At 70.4% G+C, this 17,606-nt stretch overlaps 2 protein-coding genes and 1 non-coding gene across 4 annotated transcripts; 2 read left to right on the top strand and 1 right to left on the bottom strand.

Moving 5' to 3' along the window:
• The first annotated feature begins 649 nt into the window (after nt 1-649).
• On the top strand, nt 650-6,057 carry C32H14orf93 (chromosome 32 C14orf93 homolog). 2 transcript variants are annotated; one of them, XM_074982426.1, is made up of 7 exons: nt 650-762; nt 2,262-2,779; nt 3,716-3,955; nt 4,034-4,095; nt 4,464-4,567; nt 4,643-4,755; nt 5,252-6,057. In XM_074982426.1, exons 2-7 carry the CDS (start codon nt 2,279-2,281, stop codon nt 5,600-5,602), a joined length of 1,371 nt encoding a protein of 456 aa, XP_074838527.1. In that variant the 5' UTR covers nt 650-762; nt 2,262-2,278; the 3' UTR covers nt 5,603-6,057. The 2 variants fall into 2 exon arrangements, with proteins under 2 accessions (XP_074838527.1, XP_074838528.1); XM_074982427.1 differs by lacking the exon at nt 4,643-4,755.
• Nucleotides 6,058-6,877: 820 nt separating this feature from the next.
• HAUS4 (HAUS augmin like complex subunit 4) lies at nt 6,878-12,266 on the top strand. The gene is made up of 9 exons (XM_074982390.1): nt 6,878-7,031; nt 8,304-8,446; nt 8,529-8,645; nt 9,117-9,257; nt 9,346-9,442; nt 10,417-10,562; nt 10,638-10,768; nt 10,900-10,968; nt 11,060-12,266. Exons 1-9 carry the CDS (start codon nt 6,989-6,991, stop codon nt 11,241-11,243), a joined length of 1,071 nt encoding a protein of 356 aa, XP_074838491.1. The 5' UTR covers nt 6,878-6,988; the 3' UTR covers nt 11,244-12,266.
• Nucleotides 12,267-17,221: 4,955 nt separating this feature from the next.
• Nucleotides 17,222-17,294, bottom strand: TRNAR-ACG (transfer RNA arginine (anticodon ACG)). The gene has a single exon. It is a non-coding gene; the product is annotated as a tRNA-Arg (tRNA).
• Between the last annotated feature and the right edge of the window lie 312 nt (nt 17,295-17,606).

The raw sequence follows: 17,606 nt of genomic DNA, 5'->3' as shown, positions 1-17,606 counted from the left end.
AAGGTGTGTGTGGGGGGGGGGGGGGGCGGTACATGCTGTGTGCATGAGGGAGGTACGGGGGTGGGCTGGAGCAGCCGGGGTTGGAATACCCCTTGCAGGGCCCCAGGGAAGGAGCGTGTGAGGTGTGTGCAGGGGGGTACACGCGGTGTGCACGGGGGAGGTACACGGGGTGGGTGGGAGCAGCCTGGGCTCAGAGTACCCCTTGCAGGGCCCCAGGGAAGGCGCGTCTGAGGCATGTGCTGGGGGTGGGGGGGGGGTACATGCTGTGTGCACGGGGGAGGTACATGGGGCAGGGGGGGAGCAGCCCGGGCTCGGAGTACCCTTTGCAGGGCCCCAGGGAAGGAGCGTGCGATGCATGTGGCGGGGGGGGTACATGCTGTGTGCACGGGGGAGGTACATGGGGTGGGTGGGAGCAGCCCAGGCGCGGAGTACCCCTTGCAGGGCCCCGGCGAAGGAGCGTGCGAGGCGTGTGCTGGGCGGTACATGCTGTGTGCACGGGGGAGGTACACAGGAGTGGGCGGGAGCAGCCGGGCTCGGAGTACCCCTTGCAGGGCCCCAGGGACGGAGCGTGCGAGGCGTGTGCAGCCGGATGTGCGTGCCGTGTGCAGGGGGGGGGGGCGGAGGCACGTGTGCAGCGGGGGCTGGGCGGCCGTGTGCAGCGCCCTGGCCAATCAGAGCGGGCGGGGGGGCAGCCTGCGGCCCACGTCCCCGCCTCCCCCTTGTGCACACACACGAATACAAAGAGCCGCCTGCGACCTTCCTGTATCCTTTCCTGGGCGGGGAGCGGGGCCTGGCTGACCCCCACCCTGGGGCACCGGGCCAGGGGGCGGCTGGGGGTTGGCAGGGGTGGGGGTGACCCTGGGGGGGTGGGGGTGACTGACAAGCGGGGGGCTGGTGTGACCCCAGTGGGGTTGGTGTGCTGGGGGGGGTTGGTGTGATGTAGGTGGGGTGCTGACATGACGTAGGCAGAGGGTGGTGTGACGTGGGGGCTTGGTGTGACGTAGGCAGGGGTTGGTGTGACCCTGTGGGAGGTTGGCATATAGTAGGTGGGGGGTTGCCATGACCCCGGGGGGGGCTGAGGTGACGCAGGAGGGGGGGCTGACGTGACGTAGGCAGGGGTTGCCATGGCCCCGGGGGGGCTGACGTGACGCAGGAGGGGGGGCTGACGTGACGTAGGCAGGGGTTGCCATGGCCCCGGGGGCTGACGTGACGTGACGTAGGCGGGGCCCCCGGCAGAGGCTGCCGTGGCGCGACAGGCGGTGGGGGACGGGGGGTCGCTGCCCTGCGGTGGGGGACGGCTCCGGCGTGGCCATGAAAAGGGCCCGAATTCAGAGTCCCCCCCGCAGGTCCCCTGCGGCCTCCGCTCCCTTCCCCCCGCCTCCGGCGCCCGCCCAGCGACAGCGGCCCTCAGCCAATCGGCTCCTTCCGGCTTCTCCCGCGCGAGCCAATGAGAGGGCTGGCGGCGAGGGGGCGTGGCGTTTTGTACACGGCCGCGGAGCGCGCTGGCTTCTCCCCCCGCCCCGTACCCGCCCCTCCTGCGCGCGCTGCACACGCCGAGTGGAACGTTGGCCCGGGCGGAATTCGAAACCGTTGGGCCCCCACCAAGTAAACAACCAACGGCCGCTGGGCGGGCCGGCCCCGCCCCCTGCCCTGTGTCACGCCGGCCCCGCCCCCTGCACCCAAGCACGCCTGGGCACACGGGGTACACCGTCCCCACCGCCTCTTTTCACTAGCCCCTCCCCCAGCCGAGGTACACTAGCCCCGCCCCCGGAAGACCCGCCCCCACCCTAGGCACACCAGAGCCCCTTACGCCCACAAGCCCCGCCTCCTGCCCCTTCTCAGTAGCCCCTCCCCCACCCTTGGTACACGAGCCCCGCCCCATCCCCGCAAGCCCCGCCCCCTGCCCCTCAGTCCCGCCCCCTCATGCTAACTCCCTCCCCAACCCCCATGGGCCCTGCCCATGAGCTGTGCCCCCCAGGAATGACACCCCTGCCCCCTACAACCCCCACCCCCTGCCTCTAGCCCTCCCCATCCCTCCCCCCCAACAGGGCCAGCCTGTCCCCGGGGTGCGAGAGCCCTGGCCGTGAGCTGTGCCCCCAGGAATTACACCCCTGCCCCCTACAACCCCCACCCCCTGCCCCCCCCAGAGGGCCAGCCCGTCCCCGGGGTGCGAGAGCCCTGGCCGTGAGCTGTGCCCCCCAGGAATGACACCCCTGCCCCCCTGCCCCCCGGCAGTGTTTTCCTTAACCCTGCCGCCCCAGCCCCCCACGACCCCACCATGGCCTTCAGCGCCACCATCCTCTTCTCGCCCCCCAGCGCCCCCCAGCCCAAGTGCAGCTGCTGCGCCTGCAAGCGGGAGCCGGGGGCGGAGGGGGGGACTGGCGCCCCCCCACCCTCCTGCGCCCCCATCAGTGTCTCCGGCCAGGGGCTGGCGGTGCAGAGCTCTGAGCAGCTGCTCCACCTCATCTACCAGCGCCTGGACAAGGCCGTGGGGCTGGCTGAGGCTGCCCTGGTCCTGGCCCGCACCAACCACCAGGCCCTGCAGCGGCTGGAGGAGGAGGTGGGGGCGCTGCGCCGGGGGGCGCCCCCCACCGCCAAGGCCAGCCCTGCCCCGCTGGCGCCCGAGGAGGAGGAGGAGGACGACGAGGAGGAAGGCTTGGGCAGCGGCGTCCAAGTAGTGATCGAGGAGCTGAGGCAGCTGGGGGCAGCAGCGGCAGCGGAGCCGCCCGGACGCCTGTGTCTCTCCCCCCCGCAGCCCGGCGACGCGGGAATGGCCGGGGTGCGTGAGCCCCAGGACTCCCCCCTCCCTTGGGGGGACAGCTCCTGCCTAGAGCCGCCTGGCGGCAATGCATTGTGGGAGTGGTTCCGGCCCCGCTCCGATGTGATGCGGGAGTGGTTCCGGCCCCTCTACGATGGGATGTGGGAGTGGTACCGGCCCCACTACGATGGGATGTGGGAGTGGTTCCCGGTCCCGCTCCGATGGGATGGCGGGAGTGATACCGGCCCCGCTCCGATGTGATGCGGGAGTGGTTCCGGCCCCTCTACGATGGGATGTGGGAGTGGTTCCGGCCCCTCTACGATGGGATGTGGGCGTGGTACCGGCCCCACTACGATGGGATGTGGGAGTGGTTCCGGCCCCTCTACGATGGGATGTGGGAGTGGTTCCGGCCCCACTACGATGGGATGTGGGAGTGGTTCCGGCCCCACTATGATGGGATGTGGGAGTGGTTCCGGCCCCACTACGATGGGATGTGGGAGTGGTTCCGGCCCCACTACGATGGGATGTGGGAGTGGTACCGGCCCCACTACGATGGGATGTGGGAGTGGTTCCGGCCCCTCTACGATGGGATGTGGGAGTGGTTCCGGCCCCACTACGATGGGATGTGGGAGTGGTTCCGGCCCCACTACGATGGGATGGCGGGAGTGGTTCCCGGTCCCGCTCCGATGGGATGGCGGGAGTGATACCGGTCCCGCTCCGATGGGATGCAGGAGTGGTTCCCGGTCCTGCTCCGATGGGATGCGGGAGTGGCACCGGGGTGTGGGAGTGATACCGGTCCCGCTCCGATGGGATGCGGGAGCGGTTCCCGGCCCTGTTCCGATGGGATGCGGGAGTGGCACCAGCCCCGCTCTGATTGCTGGAGCTGGTGGGGTCCCATGGGGGCCTGTGGGTCAGGAGTGAGGGGCACCCCCAGGTCTGACCTGTCTCTCCCCCCAGGCCTTGACGGAGCTGCCCACCCCAGAGGACCCCCTGGAGCGAGGAGCAGCCCCGGCCTTCCCCACCACCCCCTCCGCTTCCCCCTCTGCCTCGGGTTCCGAGGAGCTGCCCCCCTGTCCGGCTCCAGAGGACAGCAGCCCAGGGGAGCCCCGGTTCTCGCTGGGGTTCGCCAGCGCCCCCTGCCGCAGCCGGGGCAGCGGGCCCAAGAACACCCGGCGCAAGAGGGACCTGGTGCTGTCGGTGAGTGGGGATGCCTGGGCTGTGGGGGGAAGGGGGGACCTGCCCCCCTCACCCAGTGACTCACGGTTTGCCCCCCAGAAACTTGTCCACAACATCCACAACCACGTCAGCAACGAGAGGCGCTTCAATGGCTCTGAGAGGTGAGTCCCACCTCGCGAGGAACCCAGGAGTCCTGGCGCGCCCCTCCCCCACCCACTCCGACCACTGGGCCCCGCCCCCCTGGAGCCAGGGGAGAACCCAGGAGTCCTGGCGCGCCCCTCCCCCACCCGCTCCGACCACTGGGCCCCGCCCCCCTGGAGCCAGGGGAGAACCCAGGAGTCCTGGCGCGCCCCGCCCCCACCCGCTCCGTCCAGCAGGCCTTCCCGGCAGTGCTGGGGGGGTACATTGTGTTGCATGCGCTCAGCTGTGGGCACTCACGTACCAGCCGGGCAGCCGCCCAGGGGCCAGCGACAGGGACCGTGGGGGTCTGGCCTGTCGCTCGCCATGCTCCTCGTCTGCCCCTCGGCAGCATCAAGTCAGCCTGGAACATCGGGGTGGTGAAATTCCTGCTGGAGAAACTGAGGCACGAGCTGGTGACGAGCCAGAACAGCTACACCGACAAGGAGCTGAAAGGTGAGCGTTCGCGCCCTGCCCCCCTGTGCCCCAGGGCTGCCCCAGGCTGCCCCCAACCGAGCGCTGTCGTGCCAGGTGCCTGCGTGGCGTACTTCCTGACCAAGCGACGGGAGTACCGCAACTCCCTCAACCCCTTCAAGGGGCTGAAGGAGAAGGAGGAGAAGAAACTGCGGAGCCGGCGCTACCGGGTAGGGGCCACAGGGGCAGGGAAGAGGGAGAGGGAGAAGGGCATTAGGGTGGGGGATGGGTGTAAGGGTGGGCCTTGGGCCCCTCCCAGCCGGGACGGGGGAGTGTGGCAAGTGGGGCAGTGCAGAGGGCAGGGCCTTGGGGCAGGAGGTGGAGCAGTGGGATCCGGGCGGGGGGGGCCGTGTGGCAGGGGTCAGGGCCGGGGCCAGGGATGGGTGGGGACAGGGGGTGTGGCAGGTGGGGCGGGGACAGGGATGGGCGGGGGTGGGGCCATGTGGCAGGGGCGGGGCCGTGGGATGAGTGGGGGTGGGGAGTGTGGCATGTGGGGCGGTGCAGGGGCGGGGACAGGGATGGGCAGGGCGGTGCCATGTGGCAGGGGACAGGGATGGGGGGGCGGGGCTGTGGGGTGGGTGGGGGCGTGGGGGTGGGAGGTGGGGCGGTGCAGGGATGGGCGGGGTCAGGCAGAGGCACTGACCCGCCCCTGTCCCGCCCCCGCAGCTCTTCGCCAACCGGGCCAGCGTGGTGCGGCTGCTGGGCCCCGAGGAGCAGGGCCTGTGGCGCGGCGTGACGGAGGAGCTCATGTCGGACGAGGAGGACAGCCTGAGCGAGCCGGGGGTGTGGGTGGCGCGGCCCCCCCGCTTCCGCGCCGCCCCCCTCACCCAGCTCTGCTACCGCCTGGACATCAACGCCAAGCACGGCGCCAAGGCCAACCGGGTCTACGGGCCGCCCTCCGAGCGGCTGCCCTCCGCCGAGGCCCAGCTCCTGCCCCCCCACCTCTACGAGCCCCGCTTCCGGGAGCGCCCCGACCCCCGGCCCTGCGCAGACATCAAGCTGGAGAAAGATGAGTGAGCCGGGGCCTGAGCCCCGCCCCCCGAGATGGCCGCCGCCGCCCCCGCCGCCGCCGGAGGGAACCGAGGCGGTGCCACGCTCCGTGGGCCCACCGGGACAGGAAAGGAGGCGTCGAGGCCGAGACACATGGCCGCCGCGCAGCCAAGATGGCCGCCCCCGGGCCCAAGATGGCCGCTGCAGACTGGGGGTGTGGAATGGCCCTCTCCCACCCAGCCCTTCACCAAATCTAGGCGGAGGTGGACCAGAAGTCGGGGGAAGGGGGGACAAAAGAGGGGGACCAAGATGGCCGCCCCGCCTCCAGGACGGCTGCTGTGGGGAAAAGGGACGGGCTGGGCTGCCCCTGACCTGCTGGTGGAGGAGGACCAATGACTGGGGAGGGGAGGGGCCCCCAAGCCGTGGGGGGCAGGAGGCTGAGGAAGGGACACAGTGACAAGGGGGAGCCCCTGAATACGAGCCCTGTGTCACGCAGAACTGCCTCCGTGTCTCCTTTGGCGGCGCTGCCCCAGGGCGCTGGGGATCCCCCCGGCTGCAGCAGGGGCGGGGCAGGGGGTGGCCAGGATGCCGGGGTTCCCCATGGGCGGGTGGGGGGCGGCACCAGCCCAGGATCGGACCCCTGGGGGTGGGCCTGTCCCGACCCCTTCCCTGCTGTCAGAACAGCCTGCTTGGGCCACATTACCATATGCAAATCAGACATGTGCATACATTAGAGCCCCCCCCCCGCCTGTCAGACCCATGTGAGGGGCGGGGTGGGCTGGGGTGAGGGTAACATGGCTGCCCTGGCAGTGCCAGTGGGAGGGGCCAGGGTGAAAGGTTGGTGGGGGCGCAAGTCAGGAAGTGCCCTGAAGGGTGGGGGGGGCTGGAGCAGACCCTCGACCCCACTCCTGGCTGCCCCCCCCCCTTACAACCCTTCCCCTCCCTCAGCCCCTCCCCTTCTGCTCCCTCACAGCCCCTCCCCCCTCAGCCCCTCCCCTTCTGCTCCCTCACAGCCCCTCCGCTCCCTCACAGCCCCTCCCCTCCCTCAGCCCCTCCCCTCCTACTCTCACAGCCCCTCCCCTCCCTCAGCCCCTTCCCTTCTGCTCCCTCTCAGCCCCTCCCCTTCCCTCCCTCAGCCCCTCCCCTTCTGCTCCCTCACAGCCCCTCCCCTCCCTCAGCCCCTCCCCTTCCTCTCCCTCACAGCCCCTCCCCTCCCCTAGCCCCTCCCCTTCTGCTCCCTTCGCCGCCCTGCCCTTCCCGGCTCGTCCCCGCTCAGCTCCGCCCTCGCGCTCCCATTGGCTGCTGACGCGCGGCCCCGCCCCCGGAACCCGCCGCGCGCCGAGGCGGGAAACGGCTCTGGCCAGGGGGTCTCCGCGCGCCTGTTCCGCCGCCGCCCCTCCCCCCTCCAGCGCCATGGCCGCGGGGGCAACACGGGCTGGGGAGCTGCTGGCCCTGGGTGAGGGGGAGGGGCCGGGGGAGGGGAGCTGCTGGCCCCTGTGTGAGGGGGAGGGGCCGGGGGAGGGGAGCTGCTGGCCCCCGGGGAAGGGGAGGGGCCCGGGGAGGGGAGCTGCTGGCCCCTGGGTGAGGGGGAGGGGCCGGGGGGAGGGGAGCTGCTGGCCCCTGGGTGAGGGGGAGGGGCCGGGGGAGGGGAGCTGCTGGCCCCTGGGTGAGGGGGAGGGGCCGGGGGAGGGGAGCTGCTGGCCCCTGGGTGAGGGGGAGGGGCCCGGGGAGGGGAGCTGCTGGCCCCCGGGGAAGGGGAGGGGCCCGGGGAGGGGAGCTGCTGGCCCCTGGGTGAGGGGGAGGGGCCGGGGGGAGGGGAGCTGCTGGCTCCTGGGTGAGGGGGAGGGGCCCGGGGAGGGGAGCTGCTGGCCCCCGGGGGAGGGGAGGGGCCGGGGGGAGGGGAGCTGCTGGCCCCCGGGGAAGGGGAGGGGAGCTGCTGGCCCCTGGGGGAGGAGGAGGGGCCGGGGGGAGGGGAGCTGCTGGCCCCCGGGGAAGGGGAGGGGCCCGGGGAGGGGAGCTGCTGGCCCCCGGGGGAGGGGAAGGGGCCGGGGGAGGGGAGCTGCTGGCCCCCGGGGAAGGGGAGGGGCCCGGGGAGGGGAGCTGCTGGCCCCTGTGTGAGGGGGAGGGGCCGGGGGAGGGGAGCTGCTGGTCCCCGGGGGAGGGGAGGGGCCGGGGGGAGGGGAGCTGCTGGCCCCTGGGGGAGGAGGAGGGGCCGGGGGGAGGGGAGCTGCTGGCCCCCGGGGAAGGGGAGGGGCCGGGGGGAGGGGAGCTGCTGGCCCCCGGGGGAGGGGGAGGGGCCCGGGGAGGGGAGCTGCTGGCCCCTGGGGGAGGAGGAGGGGCCGGGGGGAGGGGAGCTGCTGGCCCCCGGGGGAAGGGGAGGGGCCGGGGGAGGGGAGCTGCTGGCCCCCGGGGGAAGGGGAGGGGCCGGGGGAGGGGAGCTGCTGGCCCCGGGGGAGGGGTAGGGGCCGGGGGGAGGGGAGCTGCTGGCCCCGGGGGAGGGGGAGGGGCCGGGGGGAGGGGAACTGTTGGCCCCGGGGGAGGGGGAGGGGCCGGGGGGAGGGGAGCTGCTGGCCCCGGGGGAGGGGGAGGGGCCGGGGGAGGGGAGCTGCTGGCCCCTGGGGGAGGGGGAGGGGAAGGGGCCGGGGGAGGGGAGCTGCTGGCCCCCGGGGGAGGGGGAGGGGCCAGGGGGTGCCCCGGTGCCCTTGGTGATCCCTCCCTGCCCCCCCAGCCGGCTGTACTCACCCACCCCAATGCCCCCTGACGGAGGAGGAGGCCAGCGCCCACCCTGGCTTGGCCCACCTGTTGCGGAGCCTGAGCCCCCAGCTGGAGCCCTGCGGGCTGAGCACCCCCCTGGCCCGCGAGCTGGAGCAGGTACGTGGGTGTGGGGGGGGGGGGCAGCTGCTGCCCCACCTCCCCCACTAACCCCCCCCCCCCCGGCGCTCACCCCCCACAGGCGCGGAAGGAGCTGCAGCTGCGGCGGGCGGCCTGGCTGCGCTGGGAGGCCCTGCACCGGCTCCTGCAGGAGGCTCTGAGGGAGCAGGGGCCCAGCCCGGCCTCGCAGGACAGGGAGGTGAGTCGGGGCGCGGAGACAGCTGGGACGTGGGGAGAGAAGGCTAAGAGGGTGGGGGAGTCCCTGAGGACTTGGAAGCAGGGGGACAGAGGGGGGTGCTGGGGTTTGGGGGCAGAGTGTGTGGGTAGGGGGACACCGGGGGGGGGCTGTCGGGCTGTGCGGCAGTGTGGGGGGAGAACCGGGGGGGGGCGGTCAGGGTGGGGGCACAGCCAGGGGGCAGGATCAGAGTGTGGGGCAGGGTGGGGGGAGAGCTGGGGGGCAGGACTGGGGTGTGGGTGGAGAGTGGGGACACAACCGGGGGGCAGGACCAGGGTGGGGCACAGCTAGGGGCCTGTCAGGGTGGGAGCACAGCCGGGGGGCTGGACCGGGGTGTGGGGCAGGGTGGGGGCACACCTAGGGAGGCACCAGGGTGGGGGCACAGCTGGGGGGTGGACCGGGTGCTGCCCCCCAACCCCAGTTCCCTCCCCCCAGTTCTTGGAGAGCCTGGAGCAGCGGCTGGTGCTGGGGGAGCTGAGCCGAGTGCTGGAGCCTGGCCAGGCCCCCGCCTGCGACCGGCCCCCCCTGCTGGGCCTGGGGGTCTCTGACCTGCGGGAGCTGTTTCCCCCCAGCCAGGTAACTGGGCCCCTCCCTCCGGGCTGAGCGTGGTGGGCGGGGCACCCCTCCCCCCCAGGCACTGAGCCCCTCCCCCTCCCCGGTGCAGGATCTGGCCAGGCTGCGGCAGCGCCTCCCCCAGGAGCTGGAGCAGCGGCTGCGGCGTAAGGGCCTGGCCCTGCTGAGCTACTACCGGCCAGAGAGCGGTGAGCGGGGGGTGGGCAGAGGGATGGGGGGCATTGCAGGGGAGGGAGTGAGCAGAGAGGGATGAGCCAGGCATGGAGGGTGGAGCTGGGGGTGGGCAAAGAGATGGGGGCAGCATGGGGGAGTCGGGGGAGGGGAGGGCGAGGGGTGGAGCTGGGGGGGGGGCAGAGGGATGAGGCGGCTCTGACCACGGGTCCCCCAGACTGCGTGGGGGAGGGGAGCTGGGGGGCAGAAGGACGGGGGCAGCGCAGGGGAGCCGGGGGAGGGGAGGGCGCGGGGGAGGGGAGCCAGGGGGCAGAGGGACGGGGCGGCTCTGACCGCGGCTCCCCCAGACGGCGTGGGGGAGGGGAGCCAGGGGCAGAAGGACGGGGGGCAGCGCAGGGGAGCCGGGGGAGGGGAGGGCGCGGAGGAGGGGAGCCGGGAGGCAGAGGGACGGGGCGGCTCTGACCGCGGCTCCCCCAGACGGCGTGGGGTAGGGGAGCTGGGAGGCAGAGGGACGGGGTGGCTCTGACCGCGGCTCCCCCAGACGGCGCGGGGGAGGGGAGCCGGGAGGCAGAGGGATGGGGCGGCTCTGACCGCGGCTCCCCCAGACGGCGTGGGGGAGGGGAGCCGGGAGGCAGAGGGACGGGGTGGCTCTGACCGCGGCTCCCCCAGATGGCGTGGGGGAGGGGAGCCAGGGGCAGAAGGACGGGGGGCAGCGCAGGGGAGCCGGGGGAGGGGAGGGCGCGGAGGAGGGGAGCCGGGAGGCAGAGGGACGGGGCGGCTCTGACCGCGGCTCCCCCAGACGGCGCGGGGGAGGGGAGCCGGGAGGCAGAGGGACGGGGTGGCTCTGACCGCGGCTCCCCCAGACGGCGCGGGGGAGGGGAGCCGGGAGGCAGAGGGACGGGGCGGCTCTGACCGCGGCTCCCCCAGACGGCGCGGGGGAGGGGAGCCGGGGGGCAGAGGGACGGGGCGGCTCTGACCGCGGCTCCCCCAGACGGCGCGGGGGAGGTGGCGCGCTGCGCCATGCTGTGGGGCCTGGCGGAGGGGCTGGCGGCGGAGCAGCGACGCCTGGAGGCCGCCCGGAGCCGGCGCCTGGAGCTGCTGGGGCTGCTGGAGAGGCAGCGAGCCGCCTACCCGCAGGTACGTGTGGGGCCGGGGGGCGGGGCTGGCCGGGCTCCACCCCTCTGAGCCCCTTCTCCCCCCTCCCTCCCCCAGGCCCTCCTGCGCTGCCTGGGCCTGCTGCAGCGCCTGGCACGGGAACACCGCCTCGGGGCGCAGGCCGAGCTCCAGCGCCTCAACACCCACTACTTGGAGGTCAAGTGCAACGCCATGTTCCTCAAGATCCGGTGAGCCGAGCCGTGCTGCGCCGCGCCGTGCCGGTCTGTGCCGCGCCGGTCTGTGCCGTGCCGCGCCGCCCCGGGGCAGGAGCAGGGTGTGGGGCGCTGGGGGCCCGGCTCAGGCTCCGTGTACCCCGCAGGCTGGAGGAGCTGAGCGTGCTGCTGGACACCTACCCGCCGGAGAAGGTGGAGGCGCACCGCACCATCAGGTAGGGGTGCCCGGGGGGATGGGGCGGGGCGGGGCGGGGCAGGGCGGGGAGCAGCCCCCCAGCCCCGGCGCTCACCTGCCCGTCTCCGCAGGGCCGGCCTGCAGGGCGCGCTGGAGCGGCAGGAGCAGGAGCTGGCGGAGGCTCAGACGGTGCTGGCGGCCTACGAGAGCCTGGGCCCCGAGTTCGAGGGGCTGGTGGCGGAGTACGCCCGGCTGAGCGGGCGGCTGGAGAACAAGCGCTGGGCGCTGCAGGAGCTGGGCCGCGGCTGCCCCTGACCGGCCCGATAAACAACCCGCTGCTGGGAACCCAGGAGTCCTGCGAACCCCCCACTGCCCCCCCAGGCGGGGAACCCAGGAGTCCTGCGAACCCCCCACTGTCCCCCCACGCGGGGAACCCAGGAGTATTGCCTACCCACCCAGCTCCTCTCCCGGCCGGGGGAACCCAGGCGTCCCAGTCACTCCAGGCCACGTGACGTACTGGTGCAGCCCCATCCCATCGGCGCCTCCGAGGCCGCTCTGGACCCCCAGCGCCCGGTGCCATGGGGCTTGCTTAGCCCCTCTCTGGCATCCTCGGCCCGGCTCTGGCGGCGTCATGAGCGAGCTGCTGGGCTCTACAAGTTACTGCCCTGCTCCAGGCCAGGAGCCAGGCGGGGGCTGGCCGGCCTGCCTCCTGCACCCCGTGTAGCTCGCCTTTCAGCCGGGTGGGTCTGGTGCCGCTCGGCCTGGGGGCTCAGGCCCCCTTCTTACCCCTGCACAGCCACCCTGCCCGCTCGTATCGGCTCCTCCGCTGTTGGCCTGGCCTACAGTGGGTGTTGCTCAGGCCTCCCGGGTGGGGTTCTTCCGGCCCAGGGCAACCCCGCCGTGATGTGCCCCCCAATTTCCCCAGGAGCACCGGGCCCGGCCCAGCCCAGCTCGCTGGACCCCATGGGCGGTGTCGGGGGAAATCTGCCTGGCCAGACTGCGGCATCCACCGAGCGGGACCCTGGGAGCTGTGCGTGGGGAGGGGCAGCCAGGGTGGTTCGTAGCCCTGCTGCCACGCACGGCCAGGCTGCCCCGAGGGCCGGGGGGAGGGAGCCGCAGAGCTCCCCAGGGTGGGTCAGGCCGAAGGCGCCGGCGAGGGATGCGGGGGAACACCTCTGCAGGGGCAGCCCCGCTGGGCTCGAATTAGCGGGGGGGAGTTTTGGAGGCTGGAGAGAAGCTCTGCTCCCCCCCAGCAGGGGTCGCGTGGACATTCGGGGTTGCTGTGCTGAGAAGCCTGTACCAAGCTGCACCTCTGTCGCCGAATAAACCTCCTCTTCCACCTGCTGCGTGAGTCACTCTTGCCTGCGCATGGGGAGCAGGGGTGGGGCCCCTGGATCCCCACCCCAGCTGGTGTGAGCGGTGGGATGCCCTGCACCCGTGGATGGCTTCCAGCAGCGAGTGCCTGGGTGCGGTAGAAGCAGGGGGCTTGCAAGGGCCAGGGGTGCTGGAGGCAGAACAAAGCGATTCGGGGGCTTCTGGGGGCACTGGGGCATCATCCGGGGAGTCGGATCACAGCCCACTCCTGAGGGCAGAGCTGTGCACGGAGTGGGTCCTGTCCGTGGGGAAGGCGACCAAGGCCCGGCTGGAAGAGGATGACACGTCCAGGGGGCCGACTCCGGTCCCAGCAGGGAGCAGCCAGTCACCCCGTGGGAGCGTTTGGGGCGCTCAGGCTGGACTCCGCCGGACGTCCGGCGCCCAGCGGCCGCTAGGAGTCGGTCCGAGGTGCGACGGCTGGAGAGCCAGGTGCGGTTAGGGGAAGTGGAGGACCGGGAGAAGGGGCAGCAGGCCGTGGCGGAGCTGAGACACGAAGAGGCCCCGGCTGCAGCGTGGGAGCCAGGGCCCATGTGCTGGCCCAGCGTAAGGTCCTGGGTGGGTTTCTCCCCTCCTCCGAGCGAGCCTGCGCATTGCACGAGTACCCCCAGCCGAATGGCTCCGCCACCTCACCCCCTTGCTGGAGCAGGAGGCCGCGGCGGTGCCCGCCCCACTGGAGGGGCTGCAGCCTGGGGATTACGAGTGGGTCAGCCAGGCCCCGCCGCGTGAGTCGGCGCCGAGCCCGGAGACGGACGGGAAGAAGCTGCGGGAGGGGCAGAAGAGGTCGGAAGAGACCTGGTGCGACACTACCGCCAGGGCGTGTTCGGGAGGGAGGCCCAGACCCGAGAGGAGCCAGTGAAGCGGACGGTCCCGAAATGGTTCTGTGGAGCTGGTGCCGCCTGCCCTGAGGGTGCGGCTCGAGTGGAAGGCGGAGGCCCCCCACGGCGTGGGGAAGCGGGCGCTGAGCTCACAGGCAGGTGGGACAGGGAAGCCCGGAGGGCAGGGTCCCAGCCGCCTCACCTCTCGGCCTGGATGGGGCAGCCGGCCGGTGGGATGCAATGAAACCTGGGCTGTTGTCGCTGTGGGCGGAAGGGGCGTAGATCAGCCCAGTGCCCCAAAGTACAGACAGGGGGCTCATGGGGTGGAGTCTCAGGGGCCAGAGGGGCTGGGGGTGAGTCCTCAGCTGGGGGTGAGACCAGCTCCTTGGGGGGCCCAGAGGTGCAGGGCTCGGTTTACAGGGCCGGGGCAGAGCCACCGCTGCGGAGCGAGTGTCTCGCACCCCTCGAGGTGGATGGGAGAGAGGCCACGGGGTTCGGGGACACAGGCGCTGACGTGGCACCAGGCCGGCTGATGCCCAATTCCCACCTGACGGTAACAGGAATCGACAGGACCCCTTTCAAGGTGCCCACGGCGAGGGTGTGCCTCAAACGGGGAAGGCCCCAAGGAGAGGGGCGTGCCGGTAGTCTGGGAGCCAGGCAGGGATGGGGAAGTAGCATCCGCTCCTGCCCCAGCCGAAGAGTTCCCGGCAGAGCAGCAGAGACACCCCTCCTTGCAGAAGCTGAGGGAACTGGCCAGTCTCAGCCCAGCTCCACAGCTGGGGGAGGGCTGCAGGGAGAGATTCCTGTGGGAAAAGGGATTCCTGTACCGGGAATGGGCTCCCAAACGCAAAGCGGAGCCATAGAAGGTCCAGAGGCAACTGGTGGTTCCGCAAAAGTACCGGCGCAGGCTGCTGTACCTAGCCCATGATGTCCCGCTCGCAGGACACCAGGGGATCCACCGCACCAGGAGAAGGTTGTTACAGAACTTTTTCTGGCCAGGGATCTTTGCAGCTGTCCGTCTGTATTGCCTGTCCTGCGATCCCTGCCAGAGGGTGGGGAAGAGCCGGGACAAGGGGAAAGCTGCCTTGAGGCCACTGCCCATCATAGAGGAGCCTTTCCAGAAAGTGGCTATAGACATAGTGGGCCCCTTCAGCAAGGCAACGCGTTCGGGGAAGAAATATATTTTGGTAGTGGTAGATTTTGCCACGCGATACCCAGAAGCAGTGGCCTTGACCTCTATCGACGCTGACACCGTGGCTGATGCACTGCTGTCCATTTTCAGCAGAGTGGGGTTCCCCAAGGAGGTCCTCACAGATCAGGGGTCCAACTTCATGTCGGCCCTACTGCAAAGCTTGTGGGACAAGTGTGGGGTCCGGCACACCTGGGCCACAGCCTACCACCCGCAGACCAATGGGCTGGTGGAGAGGTTCAATGGGACTCTGAAGCAGATGCTGAGAACCTTCATGAATCAATACCCCCATGACTGGGACAAGTACTTACCCCACCTGCTGTTTGCATACAGGGAGGTGCCCCAGGAATCCACGGGGTTCTCCCCGTTTGAGCTGCTGTACGGAAGGAGGGTACGGGGACCCTTGGACTTGCTCAGAGAAGAGTGAGAGGGGACGGCCTCTCCTGAAGGGGAGTCAGTGGTACAGTATGTACTGACCTTCCGGGAAAAACTCACCGAGCTCATGGGCCAGGCCAGGGAGAACCTCTCCATGGCCCAAAGGAAGCAAAAGGTCTGGTATGACCGTAACGCCAGGGCCCGAGCCGATGCCACCGGGGATCAAGTGATGGTCCTTATACCTGTGCGGCGGAACAAGCTGCAAGCGGCCTGGGATGGGCCCTTCAAGGTTGTCAAACAGCTAAATGAGGTGAATTATGTGGTGGAACTGTCGAACCGGGCCCACAGCCACCGGGTCTATCATGTGAACATGATGAAACCTTACTGGGACATAGAGAACTTGGTGCTGGCCGTGTGCAGACACTGGGAGGGGCAGGGGGATGATCCCTTGGTGGATTTACTCACAAGGACTGGAGCCGGCTCCTTGCTGGAGTCTATTCCCCTCTCAGACCAGCTGACCCCTGCCCAGCAGATGGAGATCAAGGAGGTGCTGCATTCGCATCAACAGCTGTTCTCGGACAGACCCGGACGCACTGACCTGGCTGTCCACCGAATAGAGACAGGCACCCACGCCCCTATCAAGTGTGTGCCATTCAGAGCCACAGGGAGGACGGCTCAGGACATAGAGCGGGAGGTTGAAGACATGCTGGCTCTGGGGGTGATCCAACCCTCGTCCAGCCCCTGGGCCTCGCCCGTGGTGTTAGTCCCAAAAAAGATGGGTCTGTTCGGTTTTGTGTGGACTATCGCAAGCTTAACGCCATCACTGTATCGGACGCCTACCCCATGCCCAGGCCTGATGACCTTTTAGACAAGCTGGGGGGAGCCCGTTACCTCACCACCATAGACCTCACCAAGGGGTACTGGCAAGTGCCATTAGACCAAGATGCCCGGCTGAAGTCGGCTTTCATCACTCCTGTGGGGCTCTACGAGTTCCTGGTCCTGCCCTTTGGCCTCAAGGGGGCACCCGCTACCTTCCAGCGTCTGGTGGACCAGCTACTGAAAGGGATGGAGAGCTTTGCCCTGGCTTACATGGACGACATTTGCATCTTCAGCCAGACGTGGGAGGACCATGTGTCCCAGGTCAAGCAGGTGCTGGACCGACTCCAGAAGGCCGGGCTGACTATCAAGGCAGGGAAGTGCAAGGTGGGAATGGCTGAGGTGACCTACCTGGGCCACAAGGTGGGCAGCGGCTGCTTAAAGCCAGAGCCAGCTAAAGTGGAGGCTGTCAGAGATTGGCCCACACCCCAGACTAAGAAGCAGGTCCAGGCCTTCATTGGGATGGCGGGGTACTACCGGAGGTTTGTGCCCCACTTTAGCTCCATCGCAGCCCCCCTCACGGAGCTGTGTAAGAAGGGAAAGCCTGACAAGGTGGTCTGGACAGAGCAGTGCCAAGAGGCCCTCTGCGCGCTGAAGGAGGCTCTGGTCAAGGCCCCAGTGCTGGCAAATCCAGACTTCAACAAGCCCTTCCTGGTGTTCACCGATGCCTCAGACGTGGGGCTGGGGGCGGTGCTAATGCAGGTGACTGACAAAGGGGAGAAACACCCCATCGTGTACCTGAGTAAGAAGCTGCTGCCCCGGGAGCAGAACTACGCAGCCATAGAGAAGGAATGTCTGGCCATGGTGTGGGCGCTGGTGAAGCTGCAGCCGTAGCTGTGTGGACGGCGTTTCACCGTGTACACCGATCACTCACCCCTGACCTGGCTGCATCACATGAAAGGGGCCAACGCCAAGCTCCTGCGGTGGAGTCTGCTCCTGCAGGACTACGACATGGAGGTGGTCCACGTCAAGGGGAACAACAACACCATAGCCGATGCCCTGTCACGCAGGGAGGGCCCCGAACTTCCCCAGGTCACTGGCTGAGTGACCCCGCTCAGTGCGGTCTGGAAGTGGGGAGAGATGCGATGGGGTGGGGGGGTGAGCAACAGACCGAGCAGCTCCCACCAGCGGGGGCTCTCAGGTCACACCTCTGCCCCCAAAGCCGGGGGAGGGAAGCAGAGGCAGCAGGCGGAGCTGGGGGGCTGGAGAGGAACAGCAGCAGCCAGGCTGGGCTCCCCGCGGGGGGGAATCTCCACACAACAGGGGCTGGTGCGTAATGACCTCTCTCCTGCACCTGCTGGGGGAGAGTTACTCCAGGCTGCCCATGGGGGGCAGAGCTCGGGGACCCCCGTGCCCCACCACAGCTCTGCTCAGGCCTTTCTCCGGCAGGGGGCGGTGCCTGTGGTGCAGGAAGGGGGCACCCCTGGGGTGGGTGGGACTGGCCCAGGCAGCTCCTTGGCATAAAGTGCCACCAGGTCATTCATATGCATGAGCCTCTGCCTGGCCCCTCCCCTTCCTGGGGGTGCCCTGGCACCCCAGTGTCTGCACCGGTGGGACCCCTGCGCCCCTCCCGCGGCTGTGGGGAACCCAGGAGTCCTGCCCCCCCGCTCAGGCAGAGGACCCAGGAGTCCGGGTCGCAGGCCGAGCTAAAAGTGAGCTCGGCCCGAGCCAGCCAGGAGTCGAACCTGGAATCTTCTGATCCGTAGTCAGACGCGTTATCCATTGCGCCACTGGCCCGGCTGCGGCGCGTGGGGCCGCGCGGGGTGTAGTGGGGGGGGAGGGACGGCCCTCCCGGGGCATGCTGGGAAATGTAGGCCCCATGGCCGAGCATGCTGGGAAATGGAGTGTACTGGCACCAGCCCTGGCTTGGAACCCCGCACCCCCCGCCCCTGGGGCGCAGGGCATGATGGGTATTGGAGGGGTCTGCCCCCAGGCTCTGGGGCGCAGTGCATGATCGGTAATGGGGGTCTGCCCCCCGGCCCTGGGCGCAGTGCTTGCTGGGTAACGTGGCCCTGGCGCGCGGCACGCTGGGAAATGTAGTCCGCAGCA

Source organism: Carettochelys insculpta, chromosome 32 (assembly GCF_033958435.1).
Source record: "Carettochelys insculpta isolate YL-2023 chromosome 32, ASM3395843v1, whole genome shotgun sequence".
Classification (NCBI taxonomy): Eukaryota; Metazoa; Chordata; order Testudines; family Carettochelyidae; genus Carettochelys; species Carettochelys insculpta.
The sequence above is the reverse complement of the archived record's forward strand: the minus strand, read 5'-3'. Positions and strand labels throughout refer to the sequence as shown.

Excerpts from the sequence above, each read along its gene's own strand:
- C32H14orf93 (XM_074982426.1), top strand. The coding sequence starts at position 2,279 with ATGGCCTTCAGCGCCACCATCCTCTTCTCGCCCCCCAGCGCCCCCCAG. Across the intron at positions 3,956-4,033 it reads AGAGGGACCTGGTGCTGTCG|AAACTTGTCCACAACATCCA; the intron begins GTGAGTGGGGAT and ends TTTGCCCCCCAG. Across the intron at positions 4,568-4,642 it reads CACCGACAAGGAGCTGAAAG|GTGCCTGCGTGGCGTACTTC; the intron begins GTGAGCGTTCGC and ends CTGTCGTGCCAG.
- HAUS4 (XM_074982390.1), top strand. The coding sequence starts at position 6,989 with ATGGCCGCGGGGGCAACACGGGCTGGGGAGCTGCTGGCCCTGG. Across the intron at positions 10,769-10,899 it reads GCCATGTTCCTCAAGATCCG|GCTGGAGGAGCTGAGCGTGC; the intron begins GTGAGCCGAGCC and ends TGTACCCCGCAG. Across the intron at positions 10,969-11,059 it reads GAGGCGCACCGCACCATCAG|GGCCGGCCTGCAGGGCGCGC; the intron begins GTAGGGGTGCCC and ends CCGTCTCCGCAG.